Genomic DNA, 22,055 nt, shown 5'->3' with positions numbered 1-22,055 from the left:
TGGCAGCAACACATCTCAAGAAAAGTGGCTAAAGGGTTAAAAAAAAGAGGCTGGGAAGGTACGTGGTACTGATAAAAATCAGTTAAACTATGTGCCCATGCTGCGGAAAATTTGCGGAATTTGCCGCGATTTTTATGCGGAAATTCCCCGGATTTTTCAAAAATCCGCAGTACAGCGAGTTTACAATGGCGTTTCTATGGCATTTTGGAACTGCTGTGCCCATGCTGCGTTTTTTTCCGCAGCGGAAATAGTGCAGATTTCCCTGCGGAAAAATCTGCAGCAAGTCAATTATTCCTGCGGATTTTGACGCACGATCGTATACTTAGCTGCCTTGATTGAAGATACTGGAGTCACTTCCTCCAGTGCAGAGGAGCACGGTGGAGCCAGGAGCAGAAAGCAGGATGTGGGCGGGGCCTGCATGAGCTTCGGTCATGTAACAGCCGGAGCTGGTTCAGGCCCGCTCACCCCCTGCAGTGTGCAGACAGACACGGCTGGAAAGTGAAGTTCTGCTTGATGGAGGTAAGTATGAACTCCCCGATCACTCCAGCACTTGTTCTGCATTGAGGATGCAGTTCAGAAGCCATGGTACTGTATCCTCAATGCCCACACCATATCCACAGGACATTCCGCAATACATCCGCAGCATTGAAACAGACAAAGTTGTGCTGTGGATTTCTGAGAGCTCCTTCGGAATGTCCTGCGTATATATCCGCATAATACTTTCCCCGTGGGCACATAGTCTTAAAGGGAAGCTGTCAGCCGAAATTTCACCCAAAACCTAAAAGATTCCCCCTCTGCAGCTCCTGTGCTGCATTCTAATAAGGTTTCTGTTGTTATTGTGCCCCATGTTGAGACCAAAATAAAGACTTTATAAAGTCTTACCTTTTTGTATGGGAATCTTTTTATATAGTCACGGGGGCGGGCTTTCGGGCATCCGTTATTCTCCCTCCTGGTCCTTTATGCCGTCCCCCATCACTCCTTTCCATACGTGATGACGCTGCCCAGTGCTCCAGCGGTCCCCGCACATGCCTAGTGCCAGTCTCACAGGACTCAGCACTGAGCACAGTGAGATCACTGGTGACGTGTGCGCAGGCGCGAGATTATGGGCGGTGCTGTGATTGTCATCAGCAAGTACCCACCCATAATCTCGTGCCCGCGACACACACCACCAGCGGTCACACTGTGCTCAGTGTTCAGTCCTGTGAGACTGGCACTGGGCATGTGCGGGGACCACTGGAGCACTGAGCAGCGTCATCACGTATGGAAAGGAGCGATGGGGGACGGCATAAAGGACCAGGAGGGAGAATAACGGATGCCAGAAAGCCCGCCCCCGTGACTATAAAAAAAGATTCCCATGCAAAAAGGTAAGACTTTATAAAGTTTTTATTTTGGTCTCACATGGGGCACAATAACAACAGAAACCTTATTAGAATGCAGCACAGGAGCTGCAGAGGGGGAATCTGTTAGGTTTTGGGCGAAATTTCTGCTGACTGGTTCCCTTTAAGGCCACTTTACACACAGAGAAATCTGCGGCAGATCTGTGGTTGCAGTGAAATTGTGGACAATCAGTGCCAGGTTTGTGGCTGTGTACAAATGGAACAATATGTCCATGATTTCACTGCAACCACAGATTTGCCAAAGATTTATCTCTGTGTGTAAAGTGGCCTTTAGAGTTTCAATTTTTAACTATAGTGTCTAAAAATCGTGGACCCAATATTTAAGATGTGTTGCTTCCATCAATTACTACCAGATATTATTTTTCAAATGGAATGGAAAAATGTCTTTCACCTTCTGATCTGTGTTCTGTTTTCTGCTGTTGACAGGGCTGTATTTGGAGTTCATGCTGCCCTAGGCACTGACAGTGGCGGCGTCCCTTTCTGATCTGCTCTGTAACCGCCTGGAAAAACGATAAATAAATACTAAAGGAATGAACTCAAACACTGCAATCTAAAAATGACTTGCTGTCTATATAATCAGTTTTTGGAGGTTTTTTTAACCGCGTCATGTTTCCTCAGTCATGGAGTGGCTAAAAGTGAAGGGTCCATTATATGGGCGGCTGCTGCTTGGATGCCGCTTACTAGTTTATTAAAAAAAAACAAAAAAAAAATAAAATAAAAACTGAAAGCTAAAAGATGTTGGAAAATATAACAAAGAAGCAAAAAAAAAAATATAAAACTTTGCTTCAGGATAAAATGACGACTGTGTCTTAAAGTGTCTTCTGTTCACACACATCTACAAGACATTGTGTGCACATGCCCCGAAAGTGCTCAGAGCCTTGAGATAGTACTTATAACCTCCATACACATTAACCTTAAGTTGTCTAAGCCTGCCAATATCGACAGGTTTTGCTGACATTCCAATGTGTATGATGTCTCTAACCTATGATTGTCGGGGGGAATAAGGATTGAGCATGTCCAATTAAGGAGTGTAGATCCTATTATCCTCTAAATGATAAGCTGCTGCTGGAGAGCTAGCTGGAAAGCTAGCAGCGGCTCTAATAGAGAACACAGAAACACTGTGCTCCTGTATATGGGAGAGCCAAGCAAGATAGCTGCCTGTCGAAAGATCAGACTATAGTGTATGGGGTCTTCAGTCTATTACTTATTCAGCTGACAGACATGCAAAAAGCTGTATTTTTAGTCCAGCATACTGACCCCATGTTTTAGGATCAAGACTGATAAGGTAAAGATTACAACATCCACATGACTATAGCACCAGAACCACCATCAGTACAGTAATGCATAACTAAAACTATACTAAATACAAAAATACATCACCAAAACCACCGTCAGTACAGTAATACATCACCAGAACCATCGAAAATACAGTAATACATCACCAGAATCACTGTCAATACAGTAATACATCACCAGAACTACCCTAAATACAGTAATACATCAACAAACCCTTGGTACAGCAATCAAGTGCAGTGTCAAGTTGGCCCATATACAATTGTATTGCATTAACTTAGAACTCCCAGTGTGTCCATAACAATGGTAAGGAAATGCTGGTAGTTGTTACCAGCCATCATCAGAGTGTGGACCATATAGGAACCACAGTACTGATTAGTCGCAGGCAGTAGCTTTATTAAACATATAAAGAGTAACTTAACTTTTGGAAGATATCGTAAGTTTAGGTCCATTAATTATGAGATTAATAGGGGCAGAGGTGGGCTCAGTAAGGAGAAGGGTCATCATGAGAAAGGACCTGAGACTCCCACTGATTGCCTCTTAAGTGCACAGCTCAGGACACAGGACTATGAAATTCTACTCACGGCATCCATTCCGTGTGCATGATCTTCTGTCTCCTGAACTGTAGTCTTCTAAGCACTCTACTCAGAAGGGGCCTAAAACAAAAAAAATCCCAAAAGTTTAGATATTCTTTACAGCAGACTTTTCAAACTTCAACATTATCCCTCTATGTGATAGGGAATAACTTCCCAATCTCTGGGGGTCTGACTGCCATGTGCTGTGGTCCCCAACAATTGTGCGATCCGGGGCTCTTCTGAATGTATTACAGATCGATCATCCACACCTCTGCTTCATTCATTCTAACGCCGAAGATCAGCAGAGCGCTCAACTAGGCACTTCCATTAAGAATTAATGAAGCAGTAGTGTGCATGATCAACCTCTCTTCTGGCTCTCGGAAACACTTGGGGCCCACAGTGGTCGGACTCCCCATGATTAGAAAATTATTCCCCATCCCAAGGAAAGGGGATACGTTTCTAATGTGAGAAAACCTCTTTAAAGTAGCATTAACACTGCAGCCAAAAATGGGAAAATGATTTATCTTAATCTGTCAATCATCCGATGCACAAGCAAAACGTTAATTCGTCACGTGAGATGATTTTTAAGCTGACTGAAGGGAATCTGTCAGCCCAAAATGACAACTATATTTACTGCAAAAATATTCATATATAGGGAATGTGTTTTGTGCAGAAATAATCTCACCCATATAGAGTTTAGCTTAAAGGGACCCGGTAACGTCCATTTTTAATATTAAACTGCCCCAAATGTCTTGTTAGTGAGAAAAATGTGCATCACTTACACTGCATCACTAACAAGACATTGAGGGCAGTTTAAGGCTAGGTTCACATTTCCGTCAATTTGTATCAGTCACAATCTGCGGCTCTGGTAAACAACTGAATCCGTTTGGCGGATTACGTTGTTTCCCATAGACTTGTATGAGCTTCGGATTACGACTAATGCCCTTGCGTTGCATCCGCCGCTCGACTGATCAGTCATGGAATGACTGACCGTCGGGCGGCAGGAATGCAGCATGTAATGTTTTTTGAGCAGCGCAATCCTTATGTTTTCACTGCGCATGCTCAAATCTTGTGTTTAATCATGCAAATGAATGTCTTTCTCTCGGCAGCCAAACGATCAGCTGATCTTCCGGCGGCCGGCCTCTGTGAGCGATCAGCTGATCTCCCGGCCACCGGCTTTTGAGAGCAATCAGCTGATCTCTTGGCGGCCGGCTAATGAGAGCGATCAGCTGATCTCCTGGCGACCGGCTAATGAGAGCGATCAGCTGATCTCCTGGCGACCGGCTAATGAGAGCGATCAGCTGATCTCCTGGCGACCGGCTAATGAGAGCGATCAGCTGATCGCTCTCATAAGCCGGCCGCCAGGAGATCAGCTGATCGCTCTCAAAAGCCGGTGGCTGGCTATTGTGAACGATCAGCTGATCGTTCTTTCTCTCTTGTTTTATAACGGAATCCGCTTTCTCTTCCAATACTTATCATCCGTTGTACAATGCATCAGTCACAAGCGTCAAGAAATGCATGTGACTAATGCAAAACAACGGAAATGTGAACCTAGCCTAATATTGAACAAGGATGTGACAGATTCCCTTTAATATTTACTGAAAAAACTACATTTATTGGATATGAAAATGAGGACATTTCTGTGCACCCTCGGCGCGGCCTAAGCCTGGGTGCACCGATACCACCATATAGGAAAATGAAAGCCAGTCCTTTGTCTTGATTGATAGTGATCCATTGGTAAGAGTGAGCATCGTAACATCAGATCTCCTGTCTGCACTGCACGCAACAGTGGCAGAGCACAGCGGCACACTCCAAGTGTCAGTGCAGGCATGCACACAACATGGGGGAGCACAGCGGCACACTCCAAGCGTCAGTGCAGGCGTGCACACAACATGGGGGAGCACAGCGGCACACTCCAAGTGTCAGTGCAGGTGTGCACACAACGTGGCTGCGTTCTGATGCCTGGATAATGTGTCTGTAGCTGTCACTTGATGCACCTGAAAGTACAGTAAGTGAGTGGTTCAGTGAGGAAGGGAACAAGGTGTGATGTGCTGTCTGCTCACTTCAACAACCTTCCTCCTCATTGAATCTGCAGTCAAATACAGGCAGCAACTAGGTGTCAGAATGTATCTGCAATCACATTGTATGTCCACCCACACTAACCCTGCAATCACATTGTGCATGCACCCACACTGACACTGCAATCACATTGTAGGAGCACCCACACTGGCACTGCAATCACGTGCGCACACCCACAATGACCCTGCAATCACATTGTGCGCGCACCCACACTGAGACTACAATCACATTGTGCGCACACCCACACTGACACTGCAATCATTGTGTGCGCACACACATTGCCCTGCAACCACATTGTGCGTGCACCCACACGGTCACTTGCAATCACATTGTGCGCGCACCCACACTGACACTGCAATCACATTGTGCGAGCACCCACAGACACTGCAATCACATTTTGTGAGCAGCCACACTGACACTGCAATCACATTGTGCACGCACCCACACTGACACTGCAATCACATTGTGCGTGCACCCACACTGACACTGCAATCACATTGTGCGTGCACCCACACTGACCCTGCAATCACATTGTGCACGCACCCACACTGACACTGCAATCACATTGTTTGCGCACCCACACTGACCCTGCAATCACATTGAGCGCGCACAAACACTGACACTGCAATAATAATAATAATAATAATAATCTTTATTTATATATCGCCAACATATTCCGCAGCGCTTTACAATTCAGGAGGATCATATACAGACAACAGTTATAGAAGATACAATAATTAAAGGGAAAAAGGCAACCCTGCTCGTGAGAGCTTACAATCTACAAAGAGATGGGGGGAGGGGCAAGGTACAAGTGCTTATTTACAATGACAATCCAGCCATCTCAAGGAAATGGGTAATAGATAATGGCTTCCTGGACCAGTTGGCCAGAGCCTTGAGATGCATTTGGGTGCCATAGAGTTTGACGTGGGGTTATTTTCTGATAAGATAGGCCGCCCTAAAAAGATGCGTTTTTATGGTGCGTCTGAAGCTGAGTAAGTTGAGATTCGTCCTAACTTCTTGGGGTAGAGCGTTCCAGAGGTTTGGTGCAGCTAGGAAGAAGTCTTGGATTCGGGAGTGGGAGGTTCGAATTAGTGTGGATGTTAGTCGAAAGTCATTTGCACCCACACAGTCACTGCAATCACATTGTGCGTGCTGTTGTGAATGTCAGTTATGCTTTTGCTGCTGTGAGGCTCCCTCTTGTGGCCAGGAATGATTTGGACAGAGACCAGGTGTGTTGAGCAATGGGCATTTTCATTGCTAACTCTCTGCTTATTTAAACCCTGGTCTGCTGGCAGCCTGTGCCGGATGTCAGTTGTTCTTTGTTCACCAGCCTGCTTCATCCTGCGCCAGACCACATCTACCTCAGATAAGTGCTTTGCTCTTTATTTGTTGCTTGGTGCTTTTTGCTCTTATCTGAGTTTGTCATTTGCTGTGGTTGTTTTCAGTTTATTTGCATGCAGGGATCTTCCCTCTCAGTTGCTTAGCTGGGAAGCTCCCTACAGCTATGTTTGGAGTATTGCTCCTATAAGTCCATGTGTTTGTTGCTTCTTGAATTTGTAATGATTCCTGCTTTCTGTTTATTGGTATGACAAGAGCGCCTGGTATAGGACGGAGTTCAGATCTAGTGATCTGAGGGCCTTTTTGTACTATCAGGTATTTGGATTTTTGCAGGGTTTTTCTCTGGCCACCATCAGCCCCTTTCCTATCCTGTCCTATTTAGTCAGTAGGGCCTCACCTTTTGCTAATCCTATCATCTTTCTGTGTATTGTGTTTGCCTATATCACCGCAGTCTTTGAATGTGGGAGCTTGCTATTCTTTATCTATTTTCTGAGGCAGAGAGTTATTCATCTTTCCTTCCTTTAGGATAGCTAGTTCTCCGGCTGGGTTCGCAGTGCACAGGATGTTAGTTCACCCCTCGACTACTTCTAGTGTTGATGGTTAGTAAGGGGATGGTGACCAGATTAGTTGCCAATCCTCTTGTCACCTTTTACCAGTGATTTATGGGGGTCTTCCATGGTTCCGGATTATGCACTGTACGTTAAGGGGTCAAAGTGCCTCTTTAGGGTGCAAAAGATTTCCTTTTTGGGTTTTATCTTGTCTCCCTCCGCTATCAAAATGGACCCGGTTAAAGTTCAGGCTATTTACGACTGGGTGCAACAGACTTATCTAAAATCTCAGCAGCGGTTTTTGGGGTTTGCTAATTTTTACCATAAATTTTTAGCCAATTTCTCTGCCATTGTCAAACCTCTGACAGATTTGACCAAGAAGGGAGCTGATGCTGAGCATTGGACCCCAGAGGCGATTGTGGCCTTCCAGGAGCTTAAAAGGCGATTCACTTCTGCCCCAGTCCTGCAGCAACCTGATGTGTCTCGCCCATTTCAGGTTGAGATCGATGCCTCAGAGATCAGAGCAGGAGCTGTTCTGTCTCAACGAGACGCTACTTCGGGTAAACGTAAGCCTTGTGCCTTTTTCTCTTGGAAGTTTGCTCCTTCTGAACGGAATTATGATGTGGGGAACCGGGAATTATTGGCTATGAAGTGGGCATTTGAAGAGTGGAGACATTGGTTGGAGGGGGCTAGACATCAGGTTGTGGTGCTTACGGACCACAAGAATCTTACCTATCTGGAATCTGCCAAGAGGTTGAATCCTCGGCAGGCCAGGTGGGCTTTGTTTTTTACCCGGATTAATTTTGTGGTCTCTTTTTTGCCAGGCACCAAGAATTTTAAGGCCGATGCCCTTTCCAGGAGTTTCTGTGCTAACTCTTTGGAGGTTGTCGAGCCGTCTACTATCCTGAAGTTCTCTCGGCCATTTCGCCTGATCTGCGGTTGGCACTGGCTGAATTTCAGGGGGATAAACCTGAGAGATGTCCTGCGGGGAAACTGTTTGTCCCGGACTAATGGAGAGACCGAGTTGTCTCTGAGGTTCATTGCTCTGCTTTGGCGGGTCATCCTGGCATTTTTGGTACTCTGGGTCTTGTGAGCCGTTCTTTTTGGTGGCCTTCCCTGTTCCAGGATGTCCGTAGTTTTGTGCAGTCGTGTGGAGTTTGTTCTAGGTCCAAGCCCTGTTGTTCACGTTCTAGTGGGCTATTATTGCCTTTGCCGGTACCTAAGAGACCTTGGACGCACATCTCTATGGATTTTATTTCAGAGCTTCCCGTCTTTCAGAAAATGACTGTGATTTGGGTGATCTGTGATAGATTTTCCAAGATGGTCCACTTGGTTCCCCTATCTAAGTTGCACTCTTCATCAGAGTTGGTGCCTTTTTGTTTTTCCAACATGTTGTTCGTTTGCATGGTATTCCCGAAAACATTGTTTCTGACAGAGTGGTGCAGTTTGTATCCAGATTTTGGAGGATTTTTTGTTCCAAATTGGGTGTTCAGCTGTCTTTCTCCTTGGCGTTTCATCCTCAGACCAACGGTCAGACTGAAAGGGCTAACCAGACCCTGGAGACCTATTTACGGTGTTTTGTTTCTGTGGATCAGGATGACTGGGTTTCATTTTTGCCTTTGGCTGAATTTGCCCTTAACAATAGAGCTAGCTCTACCACATTGGTGTCCCAATTTTCTGCAATTTTGGGTATCACCCCAGGTTCCTCTCGGGGCAGCTTGAGGCGTCTGACTGTTCAGGGGTGGATTCGGTGGTAAACAGAATGCGGCAGATTTGGGGGCAGGTAGTGGATAAATTGTTTCAGTCCCAAGAAACTGCCCAAAAGATTGCCAACCAGCGTCGGACTGTTGGTCCCCGGTTTAAAGTGGAGGACATGGTGTGGTTGTCCTCTAAAAATATTCCTATAAGAGTTCCATCTCCTAAATATAAGCCCAGATTTATTGGACCTTATACGATTTCGGAGATTATCAACCCTGTATCTTTCCGTTTGACTCTACCTATGTCATTTAAGATTCACAATGTCTTCCATAAGTCCTTGTTGAAGAAACATGTGGAGCCAACAGTTCCTGCAGCAGCACCTCCTGACCCTGTTTTGGTACAAGGGGATCTGGAGTATGAGGTTGACAAAATTCTGGATTCCCGTCGCAGTAGGCGACAGCTTCAGTACCTTGTGAAATGGAAGGGTTATGGGCAGGAGGATAACTCTTGGGTTGTGGCTTCTGACATTCATGCGGGCAGGTTGATTCGCGCCTTCCATCATGCTCATCCTGAGCGACCCGGTGGCGTTGGTGAGGGTTCGGTGACCCCTCCTCAAGGGGGGTGTACTGTTGTGAATGTCAGTTATGCTTTGGCTGCTGGGAGGCTCCCTCTTGTGGCCAGGAATGGTTTGGACCGAGACCAGGTTTCCATTGCTAACTCTCTGCTTATTTAAACACTGGTCTGATTGCAGGCTATGCCGGATGTCAGTTGTTGTTTGTTCACCAGCCTGCTCATCCTGCTCCAGGCCACATCTACCCCAGATAAGTGCTTGGCTCTTTATTTGTTGCTTGGTTCTTTTTGCTCTTATCTGAGTTTGTCATTTGCTGTGGTTGTTTTCAGTTTATTTGCATGCAGGGATCTTCCCTCTCAGTTGCTTAGTTGGGAAGCTCCCTGCAGCTATGTTTGGAGTATTGCTCCTTTTTGTACTATCAGGTATTTGGATTTTTGCAGGGTCTTTCTCTGGCCACCATCAGCCCCTTACCTATCCTGTCCTATTTAGTCGGTAGGGCCTCACCTTGTGCTAATCCTATCATCTTTCTGTATATTGTGTTTTCCTATATCACCGCAGTCTTTGAATGTGGGGGGCTGCTATTCTTTATCTATTTTCTGAGGCAGAGAGTTATTCATCTTTCCTTCCTTTAGGATAGCTAGTTCTCCGGCTGGGTTCGCGGTGCACAGGATGTTAGTTCACGCCTCGGCTACTTCTAGTGTTGATGGTTAGTAAGGGGATGGCGGCCAGATTAGTTGCCAATGCTCTTGTCACCTTTTACCAGTGATTTATGGTGGTCTTCCATGGTTCCGGATCAACAGCGTGCACCCACACTGACACTGCAATCACATTGTGCGCGCACCCACAGTGACACTGCAATCACATTGTGCGCGCACCCACACTGACACGAAAGGGCACTTTACATGCTGCGATATCGCTAGTGAGCGTACCCGCCCCTGTCGGTTGTGCGACACGGGGAAATTGCTGACCGTGGCGCATAACATCGCTTACACCTGTCACACGGACTTACCTTCCCTGCGATGTCGCTGTGGCCGGCGAACCACCTCCTTTTTAAGGGGGCAGTTCGTGCGGCGTCACAGTGACGTCACACGGCAGCGGAGGGGCGGAGATGAGCGGGCGGAATATCCCACCCACCTCCTTCTTTCCTCATTGCCGGTGGACGGAGGTAAGGAGATGTTCGTCGTTCCTGCGGTGTCACACTTAGCGATGTGTGATGCCGCAGGAACGACGAACAACATCGTACCTGCAGCAGCAACGATATTATGAAAAGGAGCGATGTGTCAACAATCAACGATTTTTGACATTTTTGCGATCGTTGATCGTCGCTCCTTGGTATCACACGCTGCGATGTCGCTAACGGCGCCGGATGTGCGTCACTAACGAGGTGAACCCGACGATATATCGTGAGCGATGTCGCAGCGTGTAAAGCGCCCTTTAGAGTGCTCCTCCGGTGTCAGGACATAAGTGTACAAATGATGTGATTTTAAACAGCACTTACTCTCACCAAAGGATGAGGGACTGTCTTTAATATGGAAATAGGAGAGTGCACCGCTGCACAAGACATCGGCCGCGCCAAGGGTGCACAAAACCGTCTGCATATAAAAAATACAATATTAAGTTAAAACTGTACATGCCAAAGCAACGACCCCTGTATAATTGTGTATGCAGATTAATTGGCATTTTGAGAGTAAAAGACTCCTTTAAAATGTCATTGTTCTTAGCAACACATTGTCCTGCGTCTTCCAAGACTTCCCTCTTTTCTGGTCTGCTATAGCACATACTGAAAAGATGCCCTTACAGGGAATCTGTCACCAGGTTTTTGCTCCCCCCACCTGGGAGCAGCATAATGTAGAGACAGAGACCGTGATTCCAGTGATGTGTCACATTCTGATCGGTTTGCTGTCATTTTGATAAAATCAATGTTTTCTCTGCTGCAGATCTAGCAGTCATACAGAGCTCATGAATATGCTGGACTACCTGCAGCATGATTGCAAAGTAGTCCTGTAATGATAATCTATTGCGTATTAATCAGTGATTTTATCAAAACTACACTGCACAGCCCAGTAAGTGACACATCGCTGGAATCAGGATCTCTGCCCCTACATTTTATTGCTCTCAGATTAGGTGGCAAAAACCTTGTGACAGATTCCTTTTAAGACAAACAGTGTCAATGCAATGCTCCTCACTAAAGAGCAACCACCCTAAGCAAGCCATATGCTGTAACCCTGAATAAATAATTGCCCATCACTTTTCTCCCTGCACAAAAAATAACCCCACACACTCACTTATAGTGTACGGCCTCTACATTACTCTCTCCTATAATATATTCCCACTACACTGTCCCTAGTGAATTTTGACAGCCACACTGCCCTCTCAAATGAAAACCCCCACATTGTCCTCCCCACTATGAATTATACCTTCCACACCTTTCTCACTTATGAACTATGACCTCCACTGTCCCCACCACTCCATGCAGCCCCCACTTCACTGTCCCCCTCATGTTGTCCACACTCTATAATGACCCTTAGGCTATGTTCACACACTGCGTTTTTTACCTGCGTTTTTGGTCCGTTTTTGCTGCAGAAATTTCTTGAGAAATTCTTGTAACCTTTCTGCAGACATTCCCCAGCAAAACCTATGGCAAAAAAAATTAGCTGTGCGCACACTGCGTTTTTTTCTTAAGAAAATTCTTTCGGTAGATTTTCTTAAGAAAAAGAATGAGCATGTCACTTCTTTTCTGCAGCTAACTGCGTTATGTGCCATATATAATTGGCACAATAACGCAGGGAGCAACCAGCGGTAAAAACGCACCGAAAACGCACCGAAAGCGCACCAAAAACGCAGGTGCGTTTTTGGTGCGTTTTTTAACACAGGTGCAGTCTTAAGAAATTTCTTAAGAAAAATCATTTTTCTAGTGTGAACATAGCATTATACTTCGTATTCTGCATACTGAGCCCTCTCAGGCCCCTAACTGAGCCCCCTCCATACCGAGCCCCCTCCATGCCACCCCTTCTCCATACCAAGCCTTCCCAGGCTCCTAATTGAACCCACTCCATTCCGAGCCCCATCCATGCTACCCCATTTCCCATACCAAGCCCCTTCCATCCTACCCCATTCTCCATACCGAGCCCCCTACATGCTACCCCATTACCCATACCGAGCCCCTCCCATGCTACCCCATTCACCATACCGAGACCCTCCTATGCAACCCCATTCTACATACTGAACCCCTCCAATGCTACTCCATTTTCTACACTGAGCTCCTCCCATGCTACCCCATTCTCCATATTGTGCCCTCCCATTCTCCATACTGCAACCCTCATTCGCTATACTGTGCATCCCCTCATTTTCCATCTCCCTTCTCCATCATGCGCACCCCCTAATGTTCCATCACCCCATTCTACAGGCTGCACACTCCCTTCATGCTCCATCACCCCATTCTCCAGGCTGCACACTCCCTTCATGCTCCATCACCCCATTCTCCAGGCTGCACACCCCCTTCATGCTCCATCCCCCATGCTGCGCACCCCTGTCCTGCTCCATCCTTCATGCGGCACACCCCATTATGCTTTATCTCCCCATCATCCATGATGTGCACCCCCTTCATGCTCCATCATCCATGCTGCACATCCCCATCATGTTCTATCCCCCCATCCTCATTGTTTGGCGCTATCTTCGGCTGTAAAGCGCTTACCTGCTGCAGCTGCCCACACTCCGGCAGCTGCATCTCCCGTCCTGCTATGCGGCTGCACTTGCCGTCCTACGCGGCGGCAGCTGCATCTTCTGTCCTGCTATGCGGCGGCTGCATCTCTTGGCGGCGGCGGAGGCATCTCCTGTCCTCCTCTACGCGGCGCTGCCTCACGCTGCTGTGACCTTTGCAGAGTAAGCCCAATGCACGGCCGCACGTCAGGGCAGAGAGCTGATTGGAGCTTCACTGACCCCGGAAGTGCGGGCGCGCTCACAGCTTCTTTTATATTCACGTGTCTTAGATGCAAACAGATATGACTGCGGCGCCCCCTCCCTCCTCTAAAAAGACACCAGATTTAATAAAGAGTTTGGAGGAGGGAGAACCATTTAAAAAAATTGAAAAGGTTGTTTTAAGTTTCAGTCTTGGCGCCGCTCCCTGGAAGGCACCGTCCCAGACACTAGCCCTCCAGTGACTGGTGGCAAATACGGCCCTGGCTGTGAATAAAATATGGCTATAAGAGATTTCAAAATCATTGCATTCTTGTTTTCTTTACATGCACAGCATCCCACCATTCATCTATTGATGAATCTCTTCCATTTTGTGTCATCAGTGATATCTTACTGAATAATATAAAATGTGTTTACAAAGAAAAAAAAAACATGTTCATATTCAAAGCTTATGTATTACAGATATTATATGAAACAAAATTTTGTTTCGGCTTCTTATTGTCACCTTTGTTTTCTATATTTTTTTCATAGATGTCCAGGAATGTCACAAGGATTATTTATATAAAAAAACGAAAAATCTTGTAGAGAACAAGCCTCCGGGATGTAATCAGGAAGAGGAAAGTTTTTCATTTTGTATTCGCTACCTGAATCTCCTCATTGTCTCCACTAAACAGTTTAGGGAACATTGTAAGAATGAGCTCATACAGACCGGGGTAAAACATGAAAAATTCATAACGGAAACCAAAAACAAATTACAACACATTACCGTTAACAAACTGTTCCGCAGCCTCCACAAATCCAACAATTGCCCTCAAATGGTTATGGTGAGCGGGGTGCCAGGTGTAGGGAAGACCACACTGATGCAGAAGTTTGTCTATGACTGGGTAACGAAGAAACTCTACCAAAGATTCTCTTTTGTTTTTCTCTTCAAGTTCCGAGAATTCAACAGATTGAAGGATAAGGTTAGTCTGGAGACATTGATCCTTAATCAATACCATCACCTGGACGGGCAGCTTGGGAACATCCTACAAGATCCAGAGAAACTTCTCTTTATATTTGATGGTTTAGATGAAAGCAGTCATAACATGGATTTTAGATCAAGTTGTTTGTGCTCTAATTATAAACAGCCTGAAGATTGTGGTCAGATTGTCGTTAGTCTGGTGAAAAAGTCTCTTCTTAATGGTTGTTCTGTACTAATGACGAGTCGCCCAACCAGATTAGCATCAATTGATTGTAACATATTTCAGCGAATGGTAGAAATCATTGGATTTTTTCCAGAAGAACGGCAGATGTACTTTGAAAATTTCTTCCTCAACAACAAGGAACTGGCAGAAAAAGCTTTTACTTATGTGAAGCAGAATGACACATTGTACACGTTCTGCTACCTCCCGTCCTACTGCTGGATCATCTGTACAGTATTATCCAAGAGCTTCCAACCAACACTTAGTGATCAGCAGGTGTCATTATTACCCAAAACTGTGACACAGCTATTTGCGATATTTGTAGCCAACATTCTGTCCAATCACACCCTGCACCAAAGTGACGCCCAGAAAGTACTGCGGTCCATCGGATGGATGGCAGAATATGGAGTAATGAATCACATAGTTATTTTTGATGATCAACATCTGAATTCCTTCCATGTGAACAAGATGTCAAAAGCTTTATCAAGTTTTCTGATAGAATCTGAGGAACCTGTGTGCTATTCCTTCTTACATCTCACTGTTCAGGAGTTCTTGTCTGCCTTTGCCCATTATATTGATTATTCTCCTGTAAGGTTAGAGGAATCACTAAATAAAGCAAAATCCTATTCTGATGGACGCGGTGAAATATTCCTCCGTTTCCTGTGCGGTCTATCAGACAACTCCACCAGGTCAATACTAAGTAGTTACCTGGACGGAAAAGCAACTACGGCTTCCAGAGATGTTATCTCTTGGGTGAAGGACTTCCTTCCAAATCAAATGGATAAATTGATAATTATGAAAAAAAGAAAAATGACCCTATCCACAAAAATAAAAGAAATTCATCTACCCAGCCCATTCTTCTATCTATTTGAATCCCGGAATAAAGCTCTGGTGCTGGATTTATTAAAATCACACCACAGAATTGACCTTTCTGGCTTTCACATGTCTGTACTAGACTGCACAGTGTTAGCATTTATTCTGAAAAACTGCAAATATATAGAATATCTCAATCTAAGGGATTGTTCTATCGATACTGAGAGATTAAAAGGACTTGAACCAGGTTTACATAACATCTGGGATCTGAGGTAAAGTACTAATTATATTTTATCTTTCTGTGGTATAAAAGTGGTTGTCCCCCCAAAAATATTTTTGAAACTTAATAGGGCTTGTCAGATTAAGGGTATTTACAATACACTTTAACCTTTGTCTGGCTGAATAGGTGCAATTGTAACTATTCCTTTTTTAAAATTGCTTTTTTTTTTATTTAGAAAAGCCGTAGAGGGCTGAAATTTCGTGACATCTCTGCAGTTTTGGTCCAGAATATATTGGCCAAATTTCATTAAAATATCTCCACCCCCTTCCGAGATAAGGGGTCGAGATATTTTTGCATCCATTATGCAGCCTGACAAAGGTTAAAGAGTTGCTCCTCTACTTTTATATTTATGATGTGTCCCAAATATATGTCATCAATATCAGATCAGTGGAGAACTCACATTCCCACCAATCAGCTGTTATTGGTGCCAGTGGCAGCCTGATGTTGGCAGTTGATAAGATTAACAGTACAGCTCCATCAACAGTGAACTGCAGTACTTTGCCCTGTCCAATAACACTGTTGATGGTGCTGTAACCTTCATATCCTCAACTGCAAACACATGATCAGCTACTGAGATCAGCTAATCATTAAAATAGTTGATCAATATAACAGCAAACCTTTTAATAAAAAGGTGACAAGTTTTTTTTCAATATAAATTACATTTTTTTTGTCCCCATTCTGGTATACATGTCTTTACCCTAGGCCCCCTGTACCGGAATATATGCCCCCATCCTGGTATATATGTTCCCAGTCACAGTGCAGAAGGAACCACCCAATGCTCATTAGCACAAGGAAGTACAAGAAGCAATGGGATGAAACTAAAACGGAAGGGAATACAGATTAGACATTAGGAAATACTTTCTGACAGTGAGGGCAGTCAGAGAATGGAACAGGCTACCACGGGAGTTACTGAGCTCTCAATCAATAGAAATCTTCAAGCGGAAGCTGGATAAACATATGGCCAAGATGATATAGGGAAACCTGTACTAGCAGGGAGATGGACCCAATGGCCCTTTAGGTTCCTTCCAACTCTACCATTCTATGATTCTATATATGTCCCCTTCATGGTGTGTATGTCATTATCCTGGGCCCCATCCTTGTAGATTTGTCCACTTCTTGGTGTATATATAGTACAGACCAAAAGTTTGGAAACACCTTCTCATTCAAAGAGTTTTCTTTATTTTCATGACTCTGAAAATTGTAGATTCACATTGAAGTCATCAAAACTATTAATTGACACATGTGGAATGAAATACTTAACAAAAAAGTGTGAAACAACTGAAAATATGTCTTATATTCTACGTTCTTCAAAGTAGCCACCTTTTGCTTTGATTACTGCTTTGCACACTCTTGGCATTCTCTTGATGAGCTTCAAGAGGTAGTCACAAAGAAATGGTCGTCTAACAGTCTTGAAGCAGTTCCCAGAGATGCTTAGCACTTGTTGGCCCTTTTGCCTTCACTCTCGCGGTCCAGCTCACCCCAAACCATCTCGATTGGGTTCAGGTCTGGTGACTGTGGAGGCCAGGTCATCTGGCGTAGCACCCCATCTTTTTCCTTCTTAGTCAAATAGCCCTTACACAGCCTCGAAGTGTTTGGGGTCATTGTCCTGTTGAAAAATAAATGATGGTGCAACTAAACGCAAACCGGATGGAATAGCATGCCGCTGCAAGATGCTGTGGTAGCCATGCTGGTTCAGTATGCCTTCAATTTTGAATAAATCCCCAATAGTGTCACCAGCAAAGCACCCCCACACCATCACACCTTCTCCTCCATGCTTCACGGTGGGAACCATGCATGTAGAGTCCATCCATTCACCTTTTCTGCTTCATACAAAGACACAGTGGTTGGATCCAAAGATCTCAGATTTAGACTCATCAGACTAAAGCACAGATTTCCACTGGTCTAATGTCCACTCCTTGTGTTCTTTAGCCCAAACAAGTCTCTTCTGCTTGTTGCCTGTTCTTAGCAGTGGTTTCCTAGCAGCCATTTTACCATGAATGCCTGCTGCACAAAGTCTCCTCTTAACAGTTGTTCTAGAGATGTGTCAGCTGCTAGAACTCTGTGTGGCATTGACCTGGTCTTTAATCTGAGCTGCTGTTAACCTGCAATTTCTGAGGCTGGTGACTTGGATAAACCTATCCTGCACAGCAGAGGTGACTTTTGGTCTTCCTTTCCTGGGACGGTCCTCATGTGAGCCAGTGTCTTTGTAGCGTTTGACGGTTTTTGCCACTGGGGGACACTTTCAAAGTTTTCCCAATTTTTCAAACTGTAGACCTTCATTTCTTAAAGTAATGATGGCCACTCGTTTTTATTTACTTCAAATTTTGTATTATGGCAAGAAAAAAGCAGCTAATAGTCTATTCAGTAGGAGTCTCAGCTGTGTATCCACCAGACTTCTGCACAACACAACTGATGGTCCCAACCCCATTTATAAGGCAAGAAATCCCACTTATTAAACCTGACAGGGCACACCTGTGGAGTGAAGACCATTTCCGGTGACTACCTCTTGAAGCTAAATCAAGAGAATGCCAAGTGTGTGCAAAGCAGTAATCAAAGCAAAAGGTGGCTACTTTGAAAAACCTAGAATATAAGACATATTTTCAGTTGTTTCACACTTTTTTTGTTAAGTATTTCATTCCACCTGTGTTAATTCATAGTTTTGATGCCTTCAATGTGAATCTATAATTTTCAGAGTCATGAAAATAAAGCAAACTCTTTTAATGAGAAGGTGAGTCCAAACATTTAGTCTGTACTGTACATCCCAATCCTGGGCACCATCCTGGTATACAGTATATGTCCCCATCGTGGGAAATCTGCCCCCTTCCAGGTATATATGTCCCCCTCCTGGGCCCCTTTTGGTATATATGTCCTCTTCCTGGTATATTGATATATATGTTCCCTTCCTGGTATATATGTTCCCATCCTGTTATATATCCCTCCGTGCTGTCTCAAGCTCAAGATAAAAAAACATTGTATTCACCCTCTCCATCTCCCACGTCACGTGACATCCACCTCCTGTAGGCAGAGCACAATGGCTGACAGCTAACATTGACATCCATGCTATAGCGACGCATACTTATACGTATTATACATATTTATACAATATTTGTCACTGTTATGAGCCGCCCTTAGTCACGGGGATGCCAATATCAGCTGCTGGCCACTGTTCGGCTGGCAGCTTGTACTGCAGTGCAGGAACCTGACAGTTCCCTGTGACACGATTCATTTCAGCTGGATGTGCGCCCATCCACCCCAGGGCCCAGTCACGATTACAACCGCAATTGTTCTGCCCCTAACAGCAGGTGAAATAAGTATTGAACACCTCATCAATTTTATAAGTAAACATATTTTTAAAGGTGTTATTCGCATTAATTTCTCACCAGATGTTGATAACAACCAAACAACCACACAGGCAAAGAAATCAAAACATAGATGTCTATAAATTAAGTTACATGTAATAATGAGAAATGACAGAGGTAAAAAGTATTGAACACGTAAAGAAACATAAAGAAAAGGTGCATAAAGGCATGGAAAGTCATGACACTATCTGAAATGTATCAGTAATTAGAAAGTAATCCCGCTAGTTAGTGAAAAATAATATCAACTTGTTCAACTGATGGCCTATAAAACATTGTCTCATTACCAAAGTGCCATACAAGAAACATCTCAAGATAGATTAAATCGGTGAGCTGTCTCAAAATCTTCGCAAATTTATTGTTGCAAAACATACTGATAGCATTAGTTTCAGAAGAATGTCTAAACTAATGAAGGTTCCTGTCAGGACTCTGGTTTTTCTGTCTATCCTGTTTGGGCTTTTTGCATTTTCCAAGATGGTGTCCCCTGCTTCAGTCTTCTCCATGTGTTCTGTGTCCTCTTGCTGTTATAATTCCAGTCCAGCCTCCACCAGTCCAGCCTCCAGTCCTCTGCTTGAGTATTCTACCTGGTTTCCTCCTCCTAGTGGTGTCGCAAGTTTCTCCATCTACCCCAACAAAGTCTATGTGACTTGCCTGTTGCTGCTCATCTGAGGTTCTGACAACTTCTGCCCTCCTGCTGCTTCCTTCTTCTGATGCCTAGCCCCTGCTGAAGTTCTTGCCTGACCCGCTTTGCTTTCACGTAAGCCGGCTTGTTCTGCTACTTGTTTTTTAGACACTTGCAAATTGCTCTGCTACTTATTTATTGTATAACACACATGAAAAACAAACTTTATCACCTTTAAACTGGATTCAGTTGTGTCATTGCTCTACGCAAATGTAGCGCCCCTGACTAAATCAGGGTGCTATAGGGAACTGCATCCTTTATTCCCCAGGGTGCAGGACCTAACCCCCATGGTTCCAGGTAAACGGGAACCCGATGTTGCTTCTAACAAAACCAGCAAATCCTAGCTACCACAACACCACATACTGTCAGGCACATCAGGGGGTGGTTCAGACAGGAACAGGGCCAGCCCACCTAGGCAACCAGACAGTGTGGTGGGTGGAACAAGTCAGTTGGCTCCAGGAGAGCAAGGAGAGTTGGCTCCAGGGGAGCAAGGTAGAAGGAGTTTGGCTCCAGGGGAGCAAGGGAGAAGGAGTTGGTTCCAGGGGAGCAAAGTGTAAAGAGCAGAGAGAGAGGAGAGCTCCAAGCAGGGATTGAGAGCGGAGATCAGTTGGAGCTGAGCAGGAGTAGAGTGAACTCAGACCGGTTAGGTGGTAGCAGGGCTCCTGGAACCGGAGGAGTTGGAAGCCAGTAAGGAGTAAACTGCATCTCAGGGTCAGAAGACAGTTGGCCGAACTGTGGCACTGCAAGGCCCAGCAACCCCTATTGGACCCAAGCACGACGGGGTGCAGGACCCTAGGTCAGGGGCGTTTAGCAAACCTAATAATTCACTTGAGAGGGTGGGGACCTTCAGGGACCTTCCTAGGAAGCTCTAGAACCAGGAGCGTCAGCCCACCGTGGGGGATAGGGTCTTCCGATGGGCCTGCTCCTGGGAGTACCATTTCACACCAACGGAAGTGATCTGGCCCCAGTAGCTTCATGCTACAGGGCCCACCCAAGAACTACAAATTGTGCACGGAGAAGAGGGCTCCGGGACCTTAGCGACACCAGCAGTACCGGGTACCCGGATGAGCTCACGGCGACTGCACGAGGGCCAGGGACTTGTTTAAGAACTGTGTTTGTGTCCTTTATTGCGTCCACCGCTACATCTGGAGACAACGGTTCACAGTGAGTACCCTCTCTCTCCTGCACCCTGCAGACCCGTCTATCATCATCCAAGCCCCGGTGCCTTTCCCTTCCTGCGGAGGGATCGTCATCTAAGCTGCACCCCACCATCTGCCCCGGTCCTCTCTCCAGCAGCGCCTGTACTCCCATCCTTACCGCAACCCACTGGTGGCGTCACAAACTATCATCCTCTGTATATATTCCCCTTTACAAAGGATGTCGTGTGTCCGAGACAGAGTCCGGACCCCTCGAGCCACCCCGATCCCGGATCCGAGCACCCTGGTGGCCCCGGGGTGGTACACAGACAAATTCCTGAGTAATCCATTATAATTGTTACAGTTCCAGTGACCACTGTTATGGCCATAATCCTGAAGTAAAAAACATAATTTCACTGTGAACCAGCCACAACTAGGTTCTCCCTGCAAGATTTCAGACAAAGGAGTGAGTGAAAAAAGTGATCAGAAGAATTGTCCAAGGGCCAAAAACCATCTGTGGAGAGCTACAGAAAGACCTGGAATCAGCAGATACAGTTGCTTCAAAGAAAACAATAAAAGAAAACAATAAGCAATGCAAGAAACCTCCATGGTCTGTATGCACGCTCGGCACGCTAGACTCCATTGCTAAACACAAAGCATGTTCAACCACGTTTAAAGTTTGCTCAGCAATATTTAGACAATCCTGTGAAATACTGGGATAATATAGTCTGGTCATATGAGGCCAATATTGAACTGTTTGGATGCCATAATACACATCATGATTGGAGGCCAAAAGGCACTGGTTATCACTAGAGATGAATGAGTACCGTAATATTCGTAATCGCTATACTCGTAACGAGAACTTTGTAAGGCTATGTGCCCACGTGTGCGCTCTGCACCGCAGCGTACAAGGTCCGCTTCAGAGCCCAGCTGAAAAGCTCCGTTCTGAAGCGCCTGGTGCCTGCAGAATTCGTGCGCTCTGAATGCGGCCTCTCCCTATAGACAGCATGCCAAGCGCACGAAAGAAGTGACATGTCACTTCTTAGAACGCAGCGATTTGGCAGCAGCTGAATCGCTGCAATCTAATACGCCACGTGGGCATGGGTTAGGCACAATCTTCATAGATTGTGCTGGGGACGCAGGACGCATGCAGTTACGCTGTGGTGCAGATCGCAGCGTAACTGCATGAAAAT

The 22,055-nt window shown here is 45.4% G+C and overlaps 1 protein-coding gene across 5 annotated transcripts in view; it reads left to right on the top strand.

Annotated features, from left to right (window-relative positions):
• The window catches only part of LOC142290977 (NACHT, LRR and PYD domains-containing protein 12-like), a 1,131,354-nt gene that overhangs the window by 373,992 nt on the left and 735,307 nt on the right, over nucleotides 1-22,055 (top strand). For all 5 annotated transcript variants that reach the window (XM_075335136.1, XM_075335138.1, XM_075335137.1 and 2 more), the window contains one exon: nucleotides 13,946-15,680. In XM_075335136.1, coding sequence (XP_075191251.1) covers nucleotides 13,946-15,680 — 1,735 coding nt within the window. The remainder of the gene's footprint in view (nucleotides 1-13,945; nucleotides 15,681-22,055) is intronic.

This window comes from Anomaloglossus baeobatrachus, chromosome 2 (genome assembly GCF_048569485.1).
Source record: "Anomaloglossus baeobatrachus isolate aAnoBae1 chromosome 2, aAnoBae1.hap1, whole genome shotgun sequence".
Taxonomy (NCBI): domain Eukaryota; kingdom Metazoa; phylum Chordata; class Amphibia; order Anura; family Aromobatidae; genus Anomaloglossus; species Anomaloglossus baeobatrachus.
Note: the sequence above shows the minus strand (reverse complement) of the source record. Positions and strands in the feature narration are given on the sequence as shown.